This window comes from Felis catus, chromosome X (assembly GCF_018350175.1).
Source record: "Felis catus isolate Fca126 chromosome X, F.catus_Fca126_mat1.0, whole genome shotgun sequence".
Classification (NCBI taxonomy): Eukaryota; Metazoa; Chordata; class Mammalia; order Carnivora; family Felidae; genus Felis; species Felis catus.
In genome coordinates, this window is record NC_058386.1 from 34119565 (window position 1) to 34144939 (window position 25375).

The 25375-nt window shown below is 48.3% G+C and overlaps 1 protein-coding gene across 4 annotated transcripts in view; it reads left to right on the top strand.

Moving 5' to 3' along the window:
- Positions 1 to 25375, top strand: part of TSPAN7 (tetraspanin 7) — a 125777-nt gene that overhangs the window by 78105 nt on the left and 22297 nt on the right. For all 4 annotated transcript variants that reach the window (XM_004000401.6, XM_045051321.1, XM_045051322.1 and 1 more), the window contains exon 2: positions 23418 to 23606. In XM_004000401.6, coding sequence (XP_004000450.1) covers positions 23418 to 23606 — 189 coding nt within the window. The remainder of the gene's footprint in view (positions 1 to 23417; positions 23607 to 25375) is intronic.

The following is a 25375-nucleotide window of genomic DNA, read 5'->3' on the forward strand; positions in this document are numbered from 1 at the left end:
ACAGAATGATGTTGAAGAAGGGCAAGTGGACAATATCCTCATGCGGGAAAAGCCACCCAATCTTGTGGTGGGTATTTATATGACAATTACACGGTGCTCATTGCTGTGCTGAGTACTCTTCTGGGCCCAGAAAAGGCTGTAAGGTTTCCTCTACCTTCTAGCTATAATCTCTTTGGAGAGGTAAGACCTAAAACATGAAACAAGGAACGAGTAAGCATCTCACTATAAGTGCAGAGTGGCCTTTGTAACATAGGGTGCTCAGAGAATTTGGCTTTGGAGTGACAAAATTGAGAGGGAAACAGGTTCGGTAAGATCCCACCTCTGACCTAAGGAAGCTTCTGTCAGGGCGCCTGGGTGGCTCAGTCAGTTAAGTGTCCGACTTCGGCTCAGGTCATGATCTCACCGCTTGTGAGTTCAAACCCCGCGCCGGGCTCTGGCCTGACAGCTCGGAGCCTGGAGCCTGCTTCGGATTCTGTGTCTCCCTCTCTCTCTCTGCCGCTCCTCCTCTCTGACACTGTGTCTCTTTCTCTCTCAAAAATGAATAAACACTAAAAAATTTTTTTAAGGAGGCCTGTCTCTACTGAGAAGGTACACATGTAAATGATTAAAATATAGTGTCATCATGTAATGGAAATGGACCCCAGAGTAGGCAGCTGGAGGGCAGCAGTTAAAACCATAGACTGGAAAGATACTGCTGGGGTTCAAAGCTCGGTTCTGTCACTTATTGATTATGTGATCTTGGGCAGCTCATTTCACCACCCTTTACCTCCATTTCCTTATGTGTAAAGTGGGGAGTGATAACAGTATCTACTACATGGGAGGTAAGATTGTGATAAGGATTACTTAAGTTCACACACACATGCACACGAGTTCCAGTACACGGCAATGCTCTGGCATTGGTGGGGAAGGAACCTTAGCTGGAAGACGGCAGGGCAGAGGTCAGCAAAAGTTGCACAATGCGTCCTCACCACAGGGTCTTGCAAATGTCCACGAGCCGTCCAGGCGGACGATGAGTAACGACGCAAAATGACAAGACGGGTTGTAGGGAGCTACGGCTGGGTGGGTGTTCTTGTAACAGCAGATTGGAGTGGAGGGGAAGTGGGAGAAAATATGGCCCAAGTTGGGCTGTAAAAGAGGAATAGACCCTGGGTAGGATCGAAAGGGGTGCTTTTCGGGTTGGAGACCATGTCTGAGCAGAGGTATAGAGTTAAAGCTGCTTGTTCAAACAAATATAAGAGAGTCTGCAAATAAGGTCACGAAGGGGACATTTTCAGCAACGTGGCTGGTTGTTGAGACTTGTAGGGAAGTGCCTAATGCTAAAACATGGAATTGAGATTTAGCCTTTAATAAACTGCGGTTTTCCCCATGTTACTAAGGAAAGCGACAATGTCGGGATGGAGCTGAGTGTGAGAGGAAAGAAATCAGTGACAAGGAGACAAAGCAAATCATAGGTCAAGGAGGGAGACTGGGGAATGTCAACCGGCTTTGCTTTGGCGGTAATGAGTGGACAATGATGAGAAGGAAGGGTGGAAAGGCTGGTATCTTTGCTCTTAAAAAAGCCCGGCTAACTCCCTGGAGTTCATAGCCCCCCATGAGTGCTCTCTGCTTCTCTGACTCCGGCGGTATCAACCGATGTCTCCAGCGAGTGTTCAACTGTGTTGACCTCAGTGAACTATGCACAGGAGAGAGATTTTGACTCAATAGGGTGATGTCTAGGCTAAAACTCTTCTGAGTCACCTATTTTGGGGAACCTTTTGCTGAGAAGTGCTGATGCCTCTGACCTTGAGTTGAAGAAACAGCAGTGTTGTTATTCTGGTGGCCTTCTGTGGCATTAACTCTTTCTTCCAACCTTGTGTGACCCGATGACAGTGCCTGGGGATGGAGAGAAGGCACACTGACATCCAAATAAATCTTCTTCCTTGGAAGATTTTATTTTTTTTTAATTTTTTTTTCAATGTTTATTTATTTTTGGGACAGAGAGAGACAGAGCATGAACGGGGGAGGGGCAGAGAGAGAGGGAGACACAGAATCGGAAACAGGCTCCAGGCTCCGAGCCATCAGCCCAGAGCCTGACGCGGGGCTCGAACTCACGGACCGCGAGATCGTGACCTGGCTGAAGTCGGACGCTTAACCGGCGTCCCCAGGCGCCCCGGAAGATTTTATTTTTAAGTAATCTCTACACCTGATGTGGGGCTCAAACTTACAACCCCGAGATCAAGAGTTGCACGCTTTAACCTGAGCCAGCCAGGCACCCCGACCCACCGATACATCTTTATACAATATATACCATGGCATAGTTTTTCAGTAATTTAACAGGTGCCCCTTTTGATTTGTATCTTTTGCATTTTGTTAATAACTTTCAAATTTCAGAATAAATCACCGATTGTCACTATAAACGGTCCTGATACATCTATCCACGTACCCCAGAAACTCTTTTATACCCTCCTCTAACAGAAATTTCTTTTTTAAAAAAAGGTTTTTTTTTTTAATTTTTTTTTCAACGTTTATTTATTTTTGGGACAGAGAGAGAGCATGAACAGGGGAGGGGCAGAGAGAAAGGGAGGCACAGAATCGGAAACAGGCTCCAGGCTCTGACCCATCAGCCCAGAGCCCGATGCGGGGCTCCAACTCCCGGACCGCGAGATCGTGACCCAGCTGAAGTCGGACGCTTAACCGACTGCGCCACCCAGGCGCCCCTAAAAAAAGTTTTTTAATGTTTATTCATTTTTGAGAGACAGAGACAGAGTGCAAGTGGGGGAGGGGCAGAGAGACAGGGAGACACAGAATCCGAAGCAGGCTCCAGGCTCTGAGCTGTCCGCACAGAGCCCGACGCGGGGCTCGGACTCACGGACCGCGAGATCATGACCTGAGCTAAAGTCGGACGCTTTACCGACTAAGCCACCCAGGCGCCCCTCTAACAGAAATTTCTTAGAGGCCTTTAAAGGGGACACTTTGAAGGAGTCCGTGTGGACGAATGAACGAACGACTTGGATTCTAACGTTGGCTCTGCCTGTAAGTAGCTGTGTGCTCTTGGGCAAATATTCCTGCTTCCCTGAGCCCCAGTCTTCCCATGTGTAAAATTGTGGGGGCTGGAGTAGGTAGTGACTGATGAAGATAGTAGCTAATACCGACTGAATGCTTCTGATGCACGAGGTAGTGTTCCAAGTACTTCATCCAGTAACCCCATTGACCCCTGTCATCACTGACCCCATTTTGCAGATGAGGGAAGGTGGTTTAGGACATGCCATGACCCCAGGATTTGCAGTGATGTCATCCCACTCATGTACATTCCTACTCTGACCATACCAGGTTGAGCCCCTTCAGGGCTCCTGCGATGTGCGGAATCTCCTGAGGTGGCTGGCGGTGGGGAAGGCACATGCTGGGAGCCCTCGTTGGCTCCCAGGACCTTCTAGTCCTGCTGCTCTGAGAGCCCGTGGCTGCCTGGCTGGCTCTCACATCCTAAGGCAGAGCCATAGACGGAGGAGCCGAGAAACTCCATGCCTCTTCCAAGAGCTCAATTTAAAACGATTTGTTACTATGGACTCAGAAATGAATGGAAACAAGCTTTTTCTGGAGAAGGCAGCAATGGCCATGCAGAAAGTGAGGTGATGGGTATCCTCTAGCTGCAAAACAGTTATGGTTTATTTTTCTAAAAGCCAACGCAGACCTCTGGATTCATAACAATCTAGATGTTTCACAGACTCCACGACTCTCCCAAGAGGCAATTCAGAACATAAAAGGATTCTGGGCAGTGCAGATTCTTGGTAGCATTCATGGCTGTGGAAATATTTGGAAGAGCTTAATAATAACAACAGTACTAATCATAAAATAACAATGGGATAACCACAGTTTTTGTTTAACATTTCCTGCTTACCAGGCCTGAATGACTGCTGAGCACATTAGACATATTATCTATTTAAACCACTCATCAACCCTCCGGAAAGTCAATCGGAGCCATGGAGCACAGAAAGAACTTGGAAGCAGAGTGGTTTCCTTGGTGTCTGCCCAACTTATGTGACACTTCAAGTACTTCTTGTCAATCACCTGGCAGTGATCTGGCAAGTTCCAGATTTCTATTGGTCAAACAGACGTACACGTCTGGTTTTGAATCCAGTAATAGTTGGTGCACTTTCTAATGAAGCCTGGCAAGACATTAGAACTCTGGGGAAGGGGTGCCTGGGTGGTTCAGTCGGTTGAGCGTCGGAGTTCGGCTCAGATCATAATCTCATGGTTCGTGGGTTCGAGCCCCGCATCAGGCTCTGTGCTGACAGCTCAGAGCCAGGAGCCTGCTTCGGATTCTGTGTCTCCCTCTCTCTCTCTACCCCTCCCCTGCTTGCGCACTCGTGCGCGTGCTCTCACTCTCTCTCAAAAATAAATAAATGTTTAAAAAAATAAAAAAAAAACCACTTTGGGGAAGAGTCTTCTCGTAAAGAGTACAGACACAGGACTGCAGAAGTTTTGCTCTAAGATCATTTGTATTCCATGTTCACTAGAGACAGGAAAAGCTGCAAGGTTTGGGGGCCAAGCGGGATGGGGCCGTGGCTTTGAGTAGTAAAAGGTGTTTGGCAATTTGGCTCCTACAAATTAACATATATAGCTCTGGGAATTTGTGGACATGGCATTTGTTTTTGCTGTTTCCCTGAGGGTGGCAGTGCAACAGAGTAGCATAGTGGGAGGGCTGGGTGCATGTGACACAGGGTTTCTCAACAGGAGGTGTCAGACGCAAGATGAGAGAGGCGGGTGCAGTTGGAGAAAGCATGTTCACTGTGATCACTGCTTGAAAGAATATTTGAAATTCCACATAATCTTTTTAGTAATGTTTACTTATTTTTGAGAGAGAGAGAGAGAGGAAGGGAGGGACAGGGAGGGGCAGAGAAAAAGAGAGAGAGAGAATCTCAAGCAGGCGCCTCACTGTCAGCGCAGAACCCCATGCGAGGCTCAGTTTCATGAACTGTGAGATCATGACCCGAGCCGAGATCAAGGGTCGGACGCTTAACTGACTGTGCCACCCAGGCGCCCCAAAATCCCACATGATCTAAAAGAGGGCATGAGCTTTTCTGTGCTGTCCAAAAGGGGTGTAAGTTTAAAAGTAAGAAGCTCGAGCGATGTATATGCTATAATTATATACATTCGTGTGAATTGAAAAGCCCCTAAATTAAAAAAAGAAAAAAGTTGTGTTAAAATGCGTTTGGGTGTCATTCAGTTGTTCAGGTTCTGCCTCTGAGAAGCATGCAACTTCATCGCTTCCACCTTGACTTCTGGGATACTCGTACCTTTGGATTGCCAGAGAAAGCCGTGGGAGAGCACATTGTCTCAGCGCATGGTCCTTCACTGAGGTCAGGGCTTGCGCTCCCCTGTGCTCCACTTACAAAGAGCAGCACTGATGTGTATCTCGAAGATAACTCAACCTGAAAACTGTTCTGACCTGGGGGGAGAATTAAGGGCGCCCTAGGGTCGAAGGTAGACGTCAAAGTTTGGAAAGGGCTGGCTATAGATTATCTTCTAATTACGCCCACTCAGAAATGTAAACGTTAAAAAAGAAAAGAAGTATCCTCACTGCTCTACTCTAACACAGAAATTGCCAGCAGGTCAGTTTTGCTAGTCCGAGCCCTTTAGTTAAATTCTGTAAATTATTCCCCTGCTTGGATTAAGGGTTGAGAACACATACAATTAATACATAAACCATCACAGTAAATCTGTCCTGAATTTTACTGAAATACGTTTTTGCAATACAGAATTTTGTGTCACCGGATTCTGTGTTTAACACTAAACACATATTAACTTCTAGAAGGTACCAACTGGATTGACAAAATAAGCATTTCTTGAGTTGATGCTGTAAGTGGGGCACCATAGCAGGTGGTCCTGGAAATATAAAACACGATGGCTCAGTTCCTACCCTCACCTGGTTGTGTGCTATCAAGATGACAAGACAGGGGCGTCTGGGTGGCTCAGTCGGTTAAGTGTCTGACTCTTGATCTCGGCTCAGATCACGATCTCATGGTTCTTGAGTTTGAGCCCTGCATCGAGGGCCGTGCTGATAGCATGGAGCCTGCTTGGGATACTCTGTCTCCCTTTCTCTCTTTGCCTCTGCCCTGCTTGCGCTTGCTCGCTTTCTCTCTCTCTCTCTCTCTCTCTCTCTCTCTCAAAATAAATAAATGAACATTTAAAAAAAAAGATGACAAGACGAACACCTGCAAAGTGTGAGACAGATGGAAAAACCACAGTCCGCATAGTCACATAATTGTAGCAGTATTGATTGCTTGGTTTTATTTTAACTCTTTGATTTTCGCTCTTTACCCCCAGCGTTTGATTACCAAAGAGCCCTAGACACTGGATGTTAGGCAGGCATGGGGCCCTGTGCCCTGTGACAGGTTGTCTGCTCTGAGTCCTGTACACTTGGATGATGTTGTTAATAAACTCATTTTTCAGGGGAACTTCACAGTTTAGAGTACCAGGCCAGGCACAAGTCGGATACACAAAATAAAATGAATTAAACCAAGGAACGCTAACTGACAAAAGTTCATGGCGTGGTATAGTCAAAAGGACTTGGCCTGTGAGTCAAGGCTGTGGGTTTAATCCTGTCTCGGTCACTTACAGACTGTGGGACTTGGGTTAACACTTAATTTTCTCTGAACCTGCTGTTTCATCTTGCAAGGCGGCATGCTGATCACGTGACCCTAATGGGGTTCTTACAAGTATTCAGTGGAGTTCTATGAATGAAAATACTTTATAAACTGTAGAGCACATTATAGATGTGATGATATTTTAATCTTACTTGTTACCTAAAATTCAGGCACCATTTTCTTCCTCCTGCCGTCTCTCATAGTTATATAATAACTTTCCTTCATTCCTTCTTCTCTGCTTGTGTTTTGAGATCGTCCCTGAAAACACACCTCCATGAAGATGAGCATCATCTCTGTTACCCCTCCCGATCTTCCTGTCTGTCTCGTCCCCTCCAGGGATAGCTACTCTTACGATTTCTATCACACTAGGTTAGTTTCAGTTTTTGCAATTTAAATGAGTCAAGAATCAACACATGCCAATATTATGTTATTCCCGTCATTTAAGGAGGGACCCTGATGCGATCCCAAACTCGCTTGCTTTTTTTATTTACTATATGATTTACTTAAAAAAATTTTTTTATTACTATCCTCTAGCATTGTGGAAGGTGTTAGTTTCATATGTGTTTGAGCCTCAGGCTCTTTCTTTTCCCCAAATGAATATGTTAACAGATTGACACAGCGTGACAGCTCTTCCGACATGGTACTCTCCATATTTTCCCATTTCTCTCCCAACAACCAAGCCCTCATTCTCGAGTTGGTGGAGTCCCTGCTGCAGTACTGGAAGCCACCATCGGCTGAGCTGGCAAGTCAGAAGAGGGATGGTATTCAACCAGATTTGGCCGACGCTCAGTGTAGGCGTGAGGGTGTTCAAAGGATCCAGCCAACCCCATTGGATTTTAAGAGAGAACTACTTCGAATGGTCCTTCGAAGAGTAGAGCGAGTACTGCAGCGGCCAGATTCCCTGACGATCGTGTCTTCACTTGAGGTTACTTGGCATCGAGCCTCGCATATGGTCAGGGGCCTGAGCCGTGTTTGGGAGAGGAGATGAGGGAATTATCTGGCCCCCCAGTAACTGCCAGTGCTGCACGCACTCCCAGGGCACCCCAACTGGGTGCCCAGGGCTTCCTCATGTAAGATGGTTCTGGCTCCTCAAGTGGGGTCTCCCCAGGACCTCTCCTGGACAAAGGGTTGTGCTGGTCACAGGACTCTCTCAAGAGGCAGTGATTTGGTCTTCCATTGGTGTCTCCTAGTGCCGCATAGATTAGAGTGTTTAAATGAGGCTGATGGGGCACCTGGGTGGCTCAGTCAGTTGAGCGTCTGACTCTGGATTTTGGCTCAGGTCAAATGATCCCACGGTTTGTGGGTTCGAGCCCCATCTTGGCCTCTGCTCTGATAGCACAGAGCCTGCTTGGCATTCTCTGTCTCCCTCTCTCTCTGCTCCTCCCCCTCTCACACGCTTTCTACACCCCAGAATAAATAAATAAACATGAAAAAAAATTTTTAAAAATAAATGAGGGTACAGATGTAGACTGCCTCACAGTCTCTCCCTTGTTCCCGGAGGGGAGGGATGGCCAAGTGTCTCAGTGGCAGGCATGGGAATCAGTGGGTTGCCCTGCTCCCAGCTTTTTCTGAGCGTCTGTTCTCCTAGCTCCTGCTGATAAGATGGGGCACGGGGACATGGTCCTGTCCCCGTCACAGCTGATTGCATCAGAGAGGTCACCTGACCTGAGGTCGGCCCCTCAGATTCTGTCCTCCACCAGTTGGAAATCAGTATCCAGGGCTGCTTCTCAGTCTCGGTTGGATGTTTGAATCAGGAGGTGCTCTAATGGGAGGCTCTTGTCACTGGGTAGAGAGAGCTAGTTCCCCAAGAAGGAGAGGAATGTGGTAGGCGTGCAAGAGAGGCACTTCCCAGAGCCCTTGCTGGGGGGGTGGGGGGGTGGGAAAAGGTAGCTCTCCTGGCTCCCGTCCTTGGAGTTACCGGCTGCTTGTGCTGCCCCTTACGATGCTTGCAGCCTTCCAGAAACCCCCCTTTTGCTCAAGGTGGCTTGCACGGCTTTTCCCTGTAGCCACACCAGCCTGTGGTTCACAATACATTCTGATTGAACAACACAAGGCAAATGAGTTGGAAGAATAATTCAGCAAAAATAACAATACCTACTGATTTCAGGGGGCAGTCCCATGGTCACAGTCACTCGCAGTGCGTACCAGGACTTCGGATGGCTGTTGGCTTTGGGGGCAAACATATGGTAAGATCCAGTGGCTTCCCCCATGCCAGGAAAGCGTGTCCTTGGTCATTAGCTTGTGTGCAGTACAGGGAGGTCTCAGCAGTTCTGGCCCCTCAAACGTTCCTTAAGGAGCAGTCAGCAGGAGGGTCACTTTCAGCACACGCTGCCTGTCAGTGGGGAAGGATTGCTGCTGCTTGCTGAAAAGCCTAGCTTTCTAAAATAACTTGCTGATGGTGACTTTCCGGGGAGGAGGGGCTTTCATCTGTGGCTTCTGAGTGGGGGGACCCAATTACCAAGTTGTCCTTTTCTGAAGTGCTAATTTGCCTCAGACCACAGCAGTCCTGTTTGTTTCTAAGCACAATGGAAGCAGTGCAGCAGCCTGGAATGCCACTGCCACACTCGACTGTTGGTGTCTTTCCAGTCCTTTTCTGCCTGTCGGGTCCCCGTCCCACCTCTCCATCCCACGCCCTCTCCGCAACCTGAGGGTGCAAAGTGGAGGTGCCCGTTGACGTGTCCTAGATGAGACCTGTTTGCTACAAAAGGACTCTTTGTGATCACACATAGTTGGCAACACCAAGCGCGAGGTGTCACAGGATGTACATAGTTAATAACACAGCGCCAGGAGGGACTCCTCTGTTTGCGGGGAGTGGGTTACGGGGATGCGGTAAGGTGTTCACAGAGGCCTAGAACACCGGGTAAAATGCCAGTCACAAGAGATCTGTGGAAAATCCTAAGCACGTTCACAGGAGGACGAAGTGATTACTGTCTTGGAGTGTCGGGAAAGGCCTCTCGGTGCAAAGGGCATCGCAGTTAGGCTTGGAAAGGCAGGCACGACCTGGCTGGGCGGCCGTGGGGCAGGAGGGCCGGGCACGTGGAAACCAGCAGGCGCCACGCAGGAGCGAGCTTGCCGGGGGCAGCTGTGTCATGTCAGGGGTAAAAAGTGGAGCTGTGTTTGCCCCCATCACCAGGACCAAGAGCTAATTACATAGCTTTTCCAAGGAGCTACGCACCCGTTTTATAGGGAATAGATTTCTGGTGCAATGCACCATTTACTAATAGCACCTTCTTAGATACTTTCTTTTTTTGCTTCCAACGTCTGTCAGGTTTTTGACAGAATCTTTGTCTATATGTGAAAGGTGGGAAGGTTGCCTGTACAGGTTTTATGAATTTATCTTTAACCAGCTTCACTGATTCTTAAAGTGAGCCAGGATGTTTGACTCTAGGTGAGAAAAGGTTGAGCGTGTGTTTGCCTAGGGAAAATAAAGGCATTGTGATAGTAAAGCAAGAGCTCCTTCAAGGGCCGTATCCCCCTTTAAAGAACCCAGCTCGTTTTCGTTGCAACCTCATTACACCGAACAGGTATTTCTGTTGGTCTTCATGTGACAAAATTATGTGACCTATCACTTCTTCTTTGGAGATCAAAAGAAAATACAACTTGGAGTCTGGGAAAATGGTTTCCCTGGTGCCTGTGTTGCTAACGCTCCTATTCATTCATGTATGAAAATCCAGGGAGATAATTGTCTGGGAAACACACAAAGCTTCCGGGACAATAGTCAGGATCAGAATGACTTTTCAGGCAATTCTGCCTTTCCTGCTGGCTTCCCATCCATAGGACTTCTGTCCCATGGTTGCCTCTGGAGATTCTGTGGGAGTACCCAGAAAGCTGTTTACCTTCTGTTGTCACACTTCCCAGGGCGACCCACTCCATTTTGGGCAATGCCTATTATTAGAAAGTTCTTCCCTGTATTGAGACAAAAATCTGCTCCTCTATAATTTTCCCCAATACTGGCTTAAATATAGACTTCTGAGGACTGACCTAGAAACACAGGCACCACATCTAACACTGCTTGCAAAACAAATGCATTCAGAGCTCCAAACAAGTAACGTATAAATAATCTTCTGGGGCACGACCCCATTCATAAGTTGGCGCATGCCCAGTAGTGGACACGGCAGGCGTGCGCCAGGAAAGGAGAAGGGAGAAGACCGATGCTCGCAGGGTCAGTGTGTAGAGCCCATCTGTTCACACCCCTGCCTTTCCCCACGTTTCCTGCATGCTGACAACTAGAAACTGCTTTAAAAATGCGTGGAGATCGGTCCAGAATGCTGCTTTCCTCACCATTCACCTTAAGAAGCTCCTGGGGGGTGTACAGAAAGCTGGGCTTCTCTCTACATCACTCCCCTTCCTGGACCTCAGCCCTGGGAGCTCACTGGTTCTGCTCACGCTGCCGCGGGATGCGGGGAGTCGTGAGGGTGGGGGGAGCTGCCTTCCAGTCGCACAGACAGCAGTCTAACTCTGGGCTGTACCCCTTCTTAGCTCTGCGACTCCGAGCAAGCAGCCAAACCTCTCAGAGCCTCGGTTTTTAGAGCCTGTTTTTCATCAGCAAAACAGAGATCAAGAGTAAATGTGATGAAGCATGAAAGGAGCCTGCCATTTATCACAGGCATGTACACAGGTGACTGATTCCGGCCCGTGCTCTTGGTTTGTGAAGGACGGATCACCTCCCCCTTCCAGGCTGTGGGGCAGGCAGATACGTCACCAACCGCCTCAGCTGGCAACTCGGCCCACCGCTTTGGGTCCGCACTACTTTGAAAGTCACTGGCTCGGACTTCCACAGCCTCAGAGTGGGTTGCCCTCATATATATATTTCAGCCACAGCTTCTTGGTGTTTGGGTTTCCCCCCTCCCCCGCCCCAGGGTAAAACCCAGAACACTTTAGTTTCCTAAACTTGTCCCAGAACGTGCTACAGTTTTCTGTCTGCATCTTTGATTCTTCAGATTGGCGGTCCTCGCGTAGATTTGTGTGTGAAGTGTGTGATATTTAACACTTCCGGCTCATCCCAGCATACACATCAGGATATTTAGTCCCCATCCTGGTTCGTTTAAAGTATCAAGCTGTAGCTTGGAGCAGAACGTGTTTCCGTTTCTATAGATTTGCGTGCTTGAGAGAGGAGAAATAATGGGATAGCCTTTTAAAATAAATCAGTTAGTGACTAGGCCTGCAGGTTTTTTTTGTTTTGTTTTTTGTTTTTTGTTTTGTTTTTTTAATTCTGGCCGCCAGATTCTCAGGGTTGAGAACCAACCTGGCATTGTTGCCAGCATGGATGACACTGGCTTCTGGGCTTTTCTTACAGAGGAGTTAGGGGCACAGGTCAGCTACTTAAGAGGATGTTAAGAGAAGGCAGTGGTTGCGGGCCAGGGCTTTGAGTGCCTATTCTGCCACTTAGTGGGGATGACCTCAGGCAAGGTTTATAGGATTATTACGAGATTGAGCTGGACAGAGCATTAAAGCACTTAGCAGCGTGCCCGGCACACAGTAAGCTCCTCCACCAACTGCCACCCCCCCCCCCCCGCCGCCCCTCATTGTTGTACATTTTTTGAGAGACAAAGCGTGCTGGTATAAGCACTGCTCATTCTCTTGACTCCTAACCATCAATTATTGACCTCATGGAGTTATAGGATGTTAGAGCCTCGAATTACATTTCCATTAGTGGATCAGACCTAGCCATGCCCGGGCTCTCTCATTTAGTCCCCCTTGTGGTCACAAGCAGACGTTTGTGAAGCGGTGTGCTGGATCAGAAACGAATTGGCCAAGGAACGGGGTTTTATCTGAGTAAAGCTGCCTGGACCCTGAGAGTCAAGTCCACTATTTGGTTTCTTTAGTGCAATGTCAGTGACCATAGGTCTTCTGTCCTTCTGTCCTCCAAAGCTCACACTGGCCTACCAGCCTGTCATCTTGTAGTCAATCACTTAACACAGATTTACCGAGCACCTACTATGGGGAGGCATTTGTTTTGGCTTTGGGGATACATCAATGAAACAGGCAAAATCCCCACCCTCATGGAGCTTAAATTCGTTTGGGGAGACAGACCAAGAGAGTAAATCAAATAGCATTTGGAGATGGTAAGTGTGCTGGAGAAAAATAAAGGATGAAAGGGCATAAGGAATGCCAGAGAGGCAGGGTTCTAGTTTTAAATCGTGTCGTGAGGGGAAGGGCTCGTTCTCACTCAGAAATGACAGATCTCTGAAGTCCAGGCAGAGGAAAGAGCAAGTGCAAAGTCCCTGAGGCAGGAAGCAGGCCAAGAGTATTCTGGAGGAGCAAAAAGGCCCAGGAGGGCTGGAGCCGAGTAAGCACGGAGGGAGCCCCTGGAGGTCCCATCAGAGGAACCAGGGAGGGGTGCACCGGCTCCCGCTCTGCAAAGTGGGATGTGTGGAAGGTTTTGAGCAAAGGGCAAGGGTAGAGACAGGGAGAGATGCCAGGGATGGTGGCTGGGCCCAAGTGGCAGTGGTAGACATGGCAAAGTATCCTCTTTGTGCGTTTCTGGAATGACTGAATTATTTTGCTTTTTTGCCAAGAACATGTGTTACCTAAAGTTAATTCCTGCGATACCCTGTCAATATCAGACATCTGAATAGTGCCCATGTCTCTTATTTGGTGGCAGTGTCACATATGCGTGCGATGTGGATATTTGAATATTGAGAGGAAGGTTAAATAAGTCACTAATAGAGATGAGTTTTTGTCTTCCCTTGAATCATCTCAGGGGAAAGTTCGGACCACCGAAAGACCGCCACCACCTTACCATTTGCGTAAGAATCTTGTTATTGAACAGGTGGTTCTACTCATTTAAAAATGGGCTCTCTTCTGGTGTTACGTCTCATCAGTGCCAAGTTCATCTGAAAAGAGGCAGGAGCTCGCCTAGCCCCTCAGCCCCCATTAACACAAAGCCAGATCGAGCACAGGCCTTCAGGGATTGCCTTGCTGTCTACATTCTCGCTTCTTGTTTGCTTTAGATGTGTATATATACATGTAGGATTGTTGGGGGTTTTTGGTATTTTGAAGATGATATGTAAAAATTTTGCAAAGAAAATTTTCCCTTTTGCACATAACGGAACTCCAGGAAAGCAAAACCTGTTCAACAACATAATCATGAGGGAGACCTGTGCTGTTCAGCCACAGATTGGCATTTAGAGTCATACGTATGGAGTTGCTGATAGGAGTAGTTTATCCACATTCGTTCCCACCCAGCAACTCCCAAGGACATGGCCACTGGAAGGGAGCTCAATTTGAAGACGAGATCACCACAAGATTCAGTCCGCATTTATTGATCTCCCGCTGGGTGTTCACTGTGGGCACAGTGACTGGCTTTCAAATTAAAAAAACAATAGGAATCATCCTCAGACAAGCAGCGATTCTATTAAATGGGCATTAGGACAGAATGTCTGAACGACCTGTTGTCTTATAAGATCAGACCCAGGTTGTGTGTGGGTGAGGCTCCGGTGGGTACAGAGGAGGTAACTGACCTCATTTCCTCCCACAAGACTCTGCAAATCATAATATATACACAATTAACAACACAAGATGGGATAAATGTGCAGTCAGCAGAAACTTTCTGTCAACGGGTATTAATAATATGGTTGCAGCTCTTGTTTGTAAGCTTACACTGACATGATTTTTTTTTTTAATACCTCTTCTTATTAGTGTGGAATTTGATCCATCTTTTCACAGCACTGGTCCGCTCATAGGTCACCTGAGGAAAGGAAGCACAGCACTTCTGCGGTTGCTCAGCCACCTGCTCATGACACTAAGGCTGTTTGTTGGTGTCCCTGGTGCTCACCTGCCTCTGTGTGTGTGTGTGTGTGTGTGTGTGTGTGTGTGTGTGTGTGTGTGTGTGTGTGTGTCAACCGGGCCAACAGATTTTAAATCTGAGCGAGATCAACTTGGGGGTTCTGTGGAGGGGGTGTGGCACAGAGGGAATCCCCCAGACATTAAGCTTCTGTCACTTTAGCCACTGCGGCTGCTCCTGATTCCTAAGTACACAAATCTCCTCCTAAGTGGCTTCGCTGCCCCAATTCTTAATAGGCACTCACCTATATGCCATCTATTTATATATCTGGGTCATCCGTGCAACCAGAGGTGTGAGCTACGCCCAGACAGACTTAACCTCTGCTTTGTTCACTCGCTTCTCTTACATGCTCCTAGAGGCTTGAAGTTGGAGGAGGACACTCCCTGTTGGCGTAAATCAAACACCCAAGTCCAGTGGTCAGCATTTTCAGGGAGAACTCGGCAATACTTACCAACGGGGGAAAAAAATGCCAAGAAGCTCAGAATAAGCTGCCCTTAAAATTTCTCCCCGATACAACGGAACGTTTCTCAATGTGCTAATAAGCATGAAGCGAAATTCTTTTTGGCTTCTGGGGCCTTCCTTTGTGGATTTGTTTTTTGTTTTGTTCTGGTTTGGTTGTTTATTTGTTTGTTGTTTGAGAGGGAGCAGACCTAAAGTCCAGAACCTTTTAGGCTGCCCATTCTTTCTCATTTCCTAGTAGGATATACAGGGTCCCTAATAACATGTTGGGACATTTCCTACGACCCTTTGTTGAATAGTGGAATTAATATAAGGTGGAACCGGTTGGGCTAATTCGAAAGGGGCCTAGTAATTGAAGTAGTAAAAGGCTGTGTGAGTGAAGTGGTCTTTACTATGATTTTAGCAGCTGTGTTACCTTGACTTCCTGTGATCGGCCTACCTCCACCATGTCTCCACCACGTCCGGACCGAGTTTTTAATTCAGGAAGGACTGCCAACAGTGATCCATTTCCACCGCTTCCTGGGCCCCTAGGACATTAGAGATTGTCCAGTCTCCAGCCAGCCACCTGCTTGGGGGCCCCTCCCCAGCTAGACTCCCGCAGGCTGAGTACAAAGCTCGGACAGCACAGGCCCCGGGTGAACGCTGTTGACGAGCGTGGTCTGCACCCTAGCTAGTGGCGGGGCCTGCTCTTGGCCCCTCTGAGGGACGCTGGGCACCTCAAAGAAGCACGTAAAACTTTCGCACTGGAAGGGCTCCTGTAGGTGTTCCTGAGGCCAGTCCCGTCATTTCACAGAGAAAGAACGAAGGCACAGATCTGCGACGGGCAGGAGCCGGTGGTTGCATATTTAAGGCCTCCGGGAGGACAGGAAGCATCGTTTGATGGAATTAAAGCATTCCTGGAGCTGTTTCCTATGACACGATCAGCCGCTTCACTACGTAAGCGTAAGTGAAGAAAGGCCTGTGGTGAGCCCACAGCCAGAGCTGGAATTCCTGACTTTTCATAGGGCTGTTCAAAGCCCTTTTCATATTTTCCGAAGCATCTATGTAGAATCCGTTAGACAGTGTGCGCATCAGACCCTGGCTGCTCAGTGACAAGATCCAAGCAGAAGCCAGAGTTTGTGACAAGTCACTGTGCGCTTGTGACCTAACTCCTGGAATTTGAATTCTAGGAATCGGCTACAGGACGACACAATATTGAAATATAAAATGCAGGGGCGCCTGGGTGGCGCAGTCGGTTAAGCGTCCGACCTCAGCCAGGTCACGATCTCGCGGTCCGGGAGTTCGAGCCCCGCGTCAGGCTCTGGGCTGATGGCTCAGAGCCTGGAGCCTGTTTCCGATTCTGTGTCTGTCTCTCTCTCTGCCCCTCCCCTGTTCATGCTCTGTCTCTCTCTGTCCCAAAAATAAATAAACGTTGAAAAAAAAAAATTAAAAAAAAAAAAAGAAATATAAAATGCAATTGTAGTGGGCTTTACCGGGTATACAAAAGACTACCATGCCCGTTGGCGTACTCGGGGCCCGTGAACTGTGCTGGCCTTTTGTTTCCCAGAAGTGTTTAGAGAAGGAAGAAGTCCCTTTCTTTGAGTCTCCCACTTCTCCTGTTGGAAGCCCCCTTCACAGACTTGTCCATTCGGTTCTGCATCTCCTCCGTCTTCCCCAAATTCCTCCACCAGTTCCCCACATTCTAGTGATGGCGTCCTTCCCACCATCCTCTGCTTCTGTTTCCTAAGACACAACGGTCCCTCAGCTGTCACTTCCGGCCTCAGCCCTGACTTACCTCTGCGACTCTCTCCCAGACTGCAGTCGCACATCCACGGGTGCCTTCTGAATATTCCCTGCGGGGCCTTTGGTCACCTCAAATCCAGTAGAAAACAGGGCCAGGACCGGATGGTCTCTGAGTTTCCTATTGGTTCTCAAACCCAGGTTTAACAAACCCGTGTTTAAGATCATCTCAGTTCTCTCCCTTTCCTCAAACTTCCCCATCCGCTTTTAATGATCGCACTAATCTCCCCATTACGTAAGTTGTATAATGTGTGCTGTCTTCCACATATACTGTAGCCACAAAAGCCAGGGAGCAAAAGGGTTGAATTGGCTGACATACTCGCTGAGAGAGGAGCAGCTCAGAGCATATGTCTTCACTGCTCTCAGGATGACACGGGCACCTTCATATAAAAAGTAAGGCTTGTTGTCATGCTAGTGACCCTTATACATTTTTGAGCATCTCTTTAAAACTGCGATGCATGACCCCCTGGGCAGCTTTTTCTTTCCTTGTCTTCCCCGGCAACCAGTTGTCACCTCGGAGAGCTGGCGGAACAGTAGGCGTGGAGTCCACAGATGAGCTGACTTTCCTACTCCCACTGCTGACGGTTTGTCAGTCACGGGGAGGACCTAATAAACTCTCTTGTGTTCCTTTGCCCAATGGGCACGTCCCTAAATAGATCTCAGAGTGAATAAGCACGACGACGTGGAGATTCTGATTTGGTGCATCACAACATTAGAGCTGCAGGGAAGCACTGGACATCAGGCCTCTCCACCTCCTGATCTTACTGAAGAGGGGACGGAGGCCCAGGAAGGTTAGGTGAACTGCCCAAAGTCACATAGCTGATTTGTGACAAACGGCAGCCCCAGCCCTGGTATCCTGACTCCCAGCCCACAGCTCTTTCCTTCACCTGCCTTTTAAACATACCGGCTCCCCTGCGGCCCCTCATCTGGACAGGGCTCTCCAGCCCCCTGGAAAACCCCAATAAATTCCACCTCCTGGTCCAAAACAGTGTTTTCAAAAATACTGTGTTATACAATCTTAGGTTGTAAATGTGATGGATCCGCACCCTTACTACTTCAAGTTTAAAGAGAAAACCACGACGTGGTGGAAACTGCTGATTTGTCTGCCTTCCTGTGTGTTTTATCCACATGCACAAAATCAGGTCAGAACACCTTCCAAGCCGTGCAGAGATGCCCTTCCCCGCAGCCTCCTCAGCATCACGCTTCAAGGAAGAATGGGCAGAAAGCACAGTTTGCTGGTTCCTTCTGAAAACCTAACTCCTGAGGACCCTCTATTTTCAGGATTTAATCACTGTTTTAATTCTTACTTAGTTGTATTTATTGTAATTACTGTATGTATGGAGTTTCTGTGCCATGTGGTTTTTCTGAGGTATAGAATCGTCTGGAGTGGGGGAAGAACATTTGACAATGCCTCTGCTCTGCACGGAGTCGCCAGGGGTGAATTAACCTATAGACCCCTAGGATGAGTGAACCTTGGCTTTCACCTAAAATGCTATCTAGCTGAGATTTTGGCCCACAACTTCTCCTGTGTGTTTCTTTAGGCTGGCTTTAGTTCCTGTGCTTTGTATCCCATTTGGCTTCTTAGGATGGGGTGTCTTCAGGGCGCCTGCGTGGCTCAGTCGGTTAACAAAGTCGGTGCAACTTTGGCTCAGGTCATGATCTCATGGTTCATGGAATGGAGCCCTGCCATCGGGCTGTGTGCTGCCAGCTCAGAGCCTGGAGCCTGCTTCGAATTCTGTGTCTCCCTCTCCCTGCCCCTCCCTCCATCTCTCTCTCTCTCTCTCTCTCTCTCTCTCTCAAAAATAAGTAAACATTAAAAAAATTTTTGTTGAAGGATGGGGTGTCTTCGAGAGAGCTTGTGCTTCTGTAAGTCAATTTTTCATTGTCTTTTCTTTAATTCCATAACACGTGGGTTCATGAGCCCCACCTACAAGAACAGATACACATTATTCCAATGGTGACACAAGCGTGTATTTAGCATCTCATACAGTTAAAGAAATAAAAAATACAGGGACTTTGCACCATCAGACCCATACCAGGCATAGCCTTTCACGGTAAGACAGGAGCTGCTGCTGCTGCTGCTGCCGCTTAGTCAGAGGGCTGTGGTCTGTGTGCAGAAGAGGCAGCGGGCCCAAGTTCAATGCCTGTGGGCGCATGAGAAACATAGAAGCGCTGTATCTCTGGCTCCTCTCTGAGGATCAGGACGCTGCAGGGACAATTGAGAGACTTCCCTGCATTAGCTGTGTTGACCTGGTGGGAGCAAAGGACAGTGCTGATCTCTGCCACTGCTACCCCAGTATCCACTTTAGGATGAAACCAAACCTCAGTAAGTCTCTTCCAGAGCGTTTTGGACACCCCGTGATATACTGGCAAACCTACCCGCGGTATCCTTTCAATGTAATTTTAAGGTAATGTGAGCCATCACATTTCCTAGTTCTGATTTACCTTTTCTACTGCTACCATTATAAGTTTTTTGGCCTCATCGCCAAGCCTAAATTAGAAGTAGTAGGGGTACATCGCTATCTGTATATCTTGAGCTGCACAGGAAGCACACAGAATATGTCGAGCCACCCCGGGATGCTAGGAACGATATGAGACTGAGCCTCAGCCTGGCTACTGCCGGCAGGCGCTGGGCCTGCCCTCCTGGCTTGTGGTTGACGTGAGGGTGTATGGGAGCCGGCGGTACCTTCCCCAGGCCACTCGTGTGGGCTCTGATCTCCAGGCTCTGATCTGTCCCCTCTTAAGCCACACCGTTGGCTCCTTGCTAATGGAGTCTTCCGAGAAAGAAACATAAATTCCTTGAGAAAGCTAAAGCAGTGACACAATGATTGGCTTAGAAAGTTCAGGTGTCTGAGGTGCCCGGACACAGAATTGCTTTGGTGAGCCCTGAGCCTCGCGTGTGCTTGTAAAGGTAAACGCAGGGGTGAGTGTGCGTGGGTGGGTGCTGACAAGAACCAAGGAGAAAATGACACAGACAACGAAGACTTTTGCATTTGACTTGTCTTTGTATGTTTCTTTTCCTTGGTAAGAAGCATTATTATAGTAGGCAAAAAGAGAAAGCACTAGATTGTGTGTTACGGAGCTTCAGCCCTTTGCCAGTAGTTTTTTCCTTCAACAGCCTGGCACTTTCATCCACCAGCACTGCCACCAGCAAGTAGGGTTTTACTGCAGGGCGCACCGCAGCCCAACCTTCTCTCCCTTGTCCATCTCATCGTTTCTTCTTTGCCTTTAGCATTATGATTTCCCCGGATCACAGCACCTGCCTGGATTGGCATTCTTGCCATTTCTGAGAGTTCCTAGCAGAGATTCAGAGAGTATGGCAGGGAGATGGCTAACATGAAACTTCTTTCCCCTCCTCACATCCGCAATCGGCTGTGTATCCGTCCGTGCAGCAGACACACAGCTCCTGCCCTCGAGGGAGGTCACAGTCCTGGATGTGCACAGGAGGAGGAAAGGGCGCAGCACGACGATGGCATAAGTTCTGTGTAAGGAGGCTGGGAGGCGTGGGCACAGTATGCCGAACGAGCTTAGGATGTAGATAGGTAGTGATAGGAAGGGGAAGAATTCTAGGTAAGGGGATCATCACGAGCAAACTTTGAGAAGCAGTAAAGCACAGGAAGTACACGGAGAACACCTCCATTTTACTGGAACTACACAGAGTGCAGAAAGACTAAGGAGGGAGATGCGGCTGCAGAGGCGGGTCCTGTTTGTGCAAAACACCTTGCGTATGTGGGGCTCGGGCTTCCAGACGCAGAGCTGGTCGCTCAGGGATCTTTGAGTGTGAGAAGAGCAACATTGGAGAAGGTCTTTTCTCTCTGGGCTGTTCTTAGATTCCTACCAGAGAGGTGCTGGGTGGAGAAAGGGCTCCTTAGAGGGTGACTGACCTGGTCAAGTTCAAGATACTGGATGGCTTTTCTCCCATACAATGTGGCGCCCACAGTGTTGTGTTTCTTTGCGTCCATTGGCAGTCTTTAAGAGGTACCTCTGAGGTCTGCAAAGATAGCCTTTTAATTTTAATGTAATTTACATCTTATGAAGATTTTAATAAGTTGTTATCATAGGTTTTTGCACCTTACGTGAGAGAGGTGTCCTATACAAAAGCAGTGGTTGCATTCTGAGAAAGTACTTTTTGAAAGGAGGAAAGGGATAGAAATGTTGATACCGTTAGCCTTAAAAGCCAGATTTCTGTTAACTTTGATATACTGCATTCACTATTTGTTGTGATGGTAAGTGAACTTGATGAAATGACTGGTCCCGGAAATCTAAGCTATCAGACCCTCATGTTTGGTCACTAAAGCCATCGCACCCCAATAGCGACTGGCAGTAGGTGTGTAGAAATGAGCTGCTCAGTGCATGTCTGAAGCGTTACTGAATCTTTGGAGGCAGTCACATGAAATAGCAAGTCTGTGGATGAGACTTATATTCAGCCTGAACAGCGACTGGCTTAACTGAGTTTTTAGTTCTGTTCAGAACATTTATGCTGTGACATCTACAACATTAGGCAGATAACGGTAGAGTGGGAAGCAGAGGCAGAGGTTTTTCTCTGGTTCCATTTTAAGGCCCCTCACAGTATTCACCCAATGGAGCAGCTTTGTAAGTATATGACATTCAAAGGACTCTTATGAAGAAGAGGTTCTAAGACCCAGAGAAATGGAATCTATGTGCTTGGCAATGAATATTTAGCGTTTCCTCTGTGCCTGGCGCTGTGCTGAGCATTGAGTGACAAAAGCTCAGGCACTATCCTTCGTCCCTAGTGTTCACCGCATTCTTACCTCTAATGAGCGGAGAGTTCAATTTTGATTCTGGTGGATAAAAAGCATTTTATGTTTCCGTTTTATGCTTCCATGTGGCAGAAGAGGCTGTTCACGAGAGGTAGTTTCTTTAGCAGCCACCAGGTGTCAGCAAAGGACTTGAAACTCTTGACCGCGTCTGCGTTCTTGGTTTTCTGAACTCCCCGAGGCCCCTATTGGAACTTTTCAAAGGCAGTAGACCTGCACTGGGCCACCTTCGCCTAAATATTAGTGTCAAATGCTTTCTCCTCAAGATTGCATCACATTTATTCACCTTTCCCTTATAAAACTAGCACTAGTCCCTCGATCTTTTTCTGATTTAAAGCTTCTGATTCGGTCTTTTCACAGTGATGGTTCTACAGAGTAGAAGGCAATCGTGGTGGGGGTGGGGGAATATCACCAAGCTCTTGCTTTTTCCACTCATCCCTTCCACCAAATAGAAGAGAAGCAGTCTGATGGTGGAGCTTGGTGGATCCAGACTGCAGAAGGAGTTTTCAGAGTGTACAGGAGAGAGGCCCAGGCATCTTCACTGGCCCTGCCACCTGGCTCCTCGTGTAGCATGTATTTGGGACAGTGTGTTGATTGACAGGGGAAACCTTGGCATGGTGGGTATTGGTTTGTATCATACGGCTTTGCTCCCGTTTCTCATCTCATCACGCCCCCTCGCTGGGATGGCCAGGCGGGACAGGAAGCAGAGGCATTTGGGCGATAGGGTGGGACAAAACTGAGGAAGGCTCTCCCCGGACACCCGGGCTTCTCTCAAGCTTCATGCGGTGTCAGAAGAGGTGGCCGTTAGAGGGATGTCAGTTTGAATGAGCTGCTAAGCTACTGGGAAACTGAGGGAGAGACCAGCTGGGGAGATAGAGACAGAAAGTCAAGTGCTGGCTTTAGCCACTGATGCTGCTGGGTTGTGTGGCCTGCAGGGGAGGGAGAGTAAGGCATAGCATGTAGCCCCAAGTCTACCCCCTGAAGTAAGGGCCCGATTGATGCAAGGTTCTGCAGTTTAGACATGCTGTGGGGATTTCCTTTGGACCGATCAGCGGGATTTGCCAAATCGCATTACAGCTAATTCCAGGAACTACTCAGATGCTTCTGTTGTTTTGTATTGACTAAAGCACTGTAAATAAGGAAGTGTATCCATAGGGATTCAAAAGTATTTTGAATGTTTTGCTTTTGTAGAGATCTTTGCTATAATAGTGAAAGAAAATCATCTTGCTCCTTATAACATCATGCGAAATGTCCTCAAAACGTACCATATCCAGAGGAACCCGGCTAGCTCAGTCTGTAGAGTATGTAACTCTTGATCTCAGGGTCATGAGTTCAAGTCCCACATTGGACATGAAGCCTACTTTAAATTAATTAGTTAATTTTTAAAAATCGCACGAAAGCCACACATGCTATTGAAGAGGGTGGCTCGGCACTGGGCAGCGGCTCTCCCGGGGAGGGCTCTCACACCTGCATTGGCATGCAGTTTTAATTCTCTTTAATTTTTTTACAAGTTTATTTACTTATTTTGAGAGAGGACAGGGGAGGGGCAGAGACAGAGGGGGGCAGATGATCCAAAGCGGGCTCCACGTGGACAGCAGAGAGCCAGATGTGGGGCTCGAACTCACGAACCGTGAGATCGTGACCTGAGCCGAGGTTGGACGCTTAACCAGCTGAGCCACCCAGGCGCCCCGCATGCATTTTTTTCAAAACAGTTTTAAAGACAAAGTTTCTTATTATCAGCTTGACTTCCAGTTCATGTGAAAACTGCCTGTGGGTTTGTGTAAGGGACAGGTCGAATCGTACAAAACAAAAGGGTGTTTACACTGTGATGCCTTTGAGCCACCCGTCTCCCACATTTCCCACTGCTCCGGGGACTCCTGCAGCAAGCGCCACTTGCCCACGGGAACGTGAGTCTTCGCGTCCAGGCCACATCGCCGCGTCGATTCCCAGCTTCACAGTTTCACGCTCCTTTCTCCTCCCTGCTCTTTTCAGATCACTGGCGTGATCCTGCTGGCTGTTGGAGTCTGGGGCAAACTCACTCTGGGCACCTACATCTCCCTGATCGCCGAGAACTCCACAAATGCCCCCTATGTGCTCATCGGGACCGGCACCACTATTGTGGTGTTTGGCCTGTTCGGATGCTTTGCGACATGCCGTGGTAGCCCGTGGATGCTGAAGCTGGTGAGTGTGTCACGACATAATACTGCTTTTTCGATTACTTTTTGAAACCACAGAAATCACACGAAAGTGACATGGCCCATCTTGAAGCCACAGACAAGACCTTCATAGGCGTTGCCTCTAATCTTAGTCCAGACCTTTGTCTAATCCACCGTCTAATGCCCTAGAGGGCAAAACAACCCCAAACACAGCTTGGCACACACACGCAAAAAGCCAGTTCTCGTCCCTCGAAGTGGGTGGTGACAGAGCAGTGGCCAGTGGTTCCACGAAGCCATTTATATCCTCATGGCAAGACACCTTGGGTTAGTTGTGAAGTGTTTCTCCCAAGTCTCTTCAGGTATGTGACGTGCAGCGTGGGCGGGCAGCACCCCTAACATGAGCAGCCTTTCCTCTCCAAGTTCCCACTGGAGCAATACTTCCTGCCTCCTTGAACTTGTCCGTGCTTGGCTGAGTGGGCACACTCTTCTCTGAACCTGCACACCCGAGTTCAGTGCTATGGGAGTCGAGCTAAGCCAGAGCTTCCCCGCTCGACAGAGGGTTGGCGCAGGAGCAGATTTTGACTGCCAGCCCAGCGCTGGGTGCCTTTACTATAATAGGACGCTCGGCGTGATGTTCCCCAAAGGGCAAGGGGCAGGCTGCTGAAAGGCTGTTACCATGATTCTTAATGTTCTGGTGGACTCATTGCCCAACTGTCTACCCCCTGCCCGTGCTCACTGCCTATGCTAATAAGAGTTCATGTTCAAGGATTTTATAGATAAAAGGTAGCAAGGGTCTCTCCTCAAAAGAACAATTTGTTTGAAGAGATTGATTTCAGATGTCTCATTTTGTGAAAGGGGAGAGTGGAGAGTCTGTCTGCGCCGTGCTGCCCATACTTCCTTGTTTAGCCCTAGATTAGAGGACATTTCATACCCTCTAGTGACAGAGATGGGTGTGAGGATGACTCTCTCCAAAGGAACCACCTTCCAAACTGGCACTGATCAGTCCCTCTCTCGACAGCCTCACGGAAGTAGTGTTTGATTCAGCCACTTCTGTCCTGCAGACCACGCAGGAGGTTGATGGCCTGGCCACCACTGATTCTTCCGGGTTGGTGGAAAAGCCAGAGCGAGGCCACATTGAGGCATTTCTGCTGCTGTCACCTGCTACTCTATGCTGGCCTCCCGACTCTACCTTCTAGTACTTCTGAGAAGCACTAGGATTTCTTTCTGTCTGGTGTGATAGTCCTCAATTCTGGATGCCTGCTTAAATCACCTGGGCCGCTTTTGAAAGACACCTTCACCAGGGTCCCACCTTCAGCCAACCGAACCAGACTCCACAGCAGCGAGGCCAACCGCCACAGTCTCTAAAAGCCATTTAGGAGATTCCATCCTACAGGAAGGTTGAGAGCCTCCCGTTCAGTACAACGAGTAGCAAGGGAGGATTAACTTGAAAGGACCAGAAAAGAAAGATGGCTAGGAATTCATCCGTCCGAACAAGAAGGGAGGAGACCTGGCTTACGTCTCTAGTGGCCGAGATGTAACCTCTTTGGGCCTGTCCCCATTTGTGAAAGAACAGCATTGGACTAACTCACCAAGGTTTCTTCCTGAGTGAAGGGAGATAGGAGAGGGGACACAACAATAGAACAGTTCTCTCTGGACTCTGCTGAAGGTGGTTCCAAACCACTCTGCCATGTTCTCCTAACACATGCGAGCTCACTAGCAGGTGAGCCTTTGGAGAGAACTTCTTGAGGTTTTGTTTAGTTTTTAGCTTTGACCTTTAAAAGCCATCAGCTGGTG